Here is a 363-nt window from a genome sequence, read left to right as displayed (position 1 = left end):
GGAGACCGAAGAGAGAACGAAAGATTAGGTTACAAATAAACGGGCATAGGAAGACGGAGAGAAGCAAGAGAAGCCAAAGAGAAGAAGACCACGGAGGGCGTCCAGTCAGCGGCGCCGAAGGAGGACTCACCGCCCGTCCTTCTCCAAGTGCCTGCCGTCGACACTCCAGGCGGGCATGGGCGGAGGCGCGCCCACAGTCACGCAGACAAATCTAACGTCATCCCCCAGTGTGGCCACGACTTCTTTGCCCAAAGACGCTACACCCGCAGGCACTGAAGGAGGAGAACGAAACATGAGAGACGATCACGAATATCATGGATGTGGAATGGCGGTGATAGGAAAGAAAAGGGGGAATTTTGTAGC

General features: G+C 55.4%; 1 protein-coding gene across 1 annotated transcript in view; it reads right to left on the bottom strand.

Annotated features, from left to right (window-relative positions):
- The window catches only part of LOC119588178 (Down syndrome cell adhesion molecule-like protein Dscam2), a gene marked incomplete at its 5' end in the record, with an annotated part of 8,249 nt that overhangs the window by 4,216 nt on the left and 3,670 nt on the right, over nt 1–363 (bottom strand). The window contains 1 exon segment of the mRNA XM_037936881.1: nt 131–252. Within this exon segment, the coding sequence (XP_037792809.1) occupies nt 131–252 (122 nt within the window).

The sequence above is a fragment of the Penaeus monodon genome, chromosome 23 (genome assembly GCF_015228065.2).
Source record: "Penaeus monodon isolate SGIC_2016 chromosome 23, NSTDA_Pmon_1, whole genome shotgun sequence".
Lineage (NCBI taxonomy): Eukaryota > Metazoa > Arthropoda > Malacostraca > Decapoda > Penaeidae > Penaeus > Penaeus monodon.
Note: the sequence above shows the minus strand (reverse complement) of the source record. Positions and strands in the feature narration are given on the sequence as shown.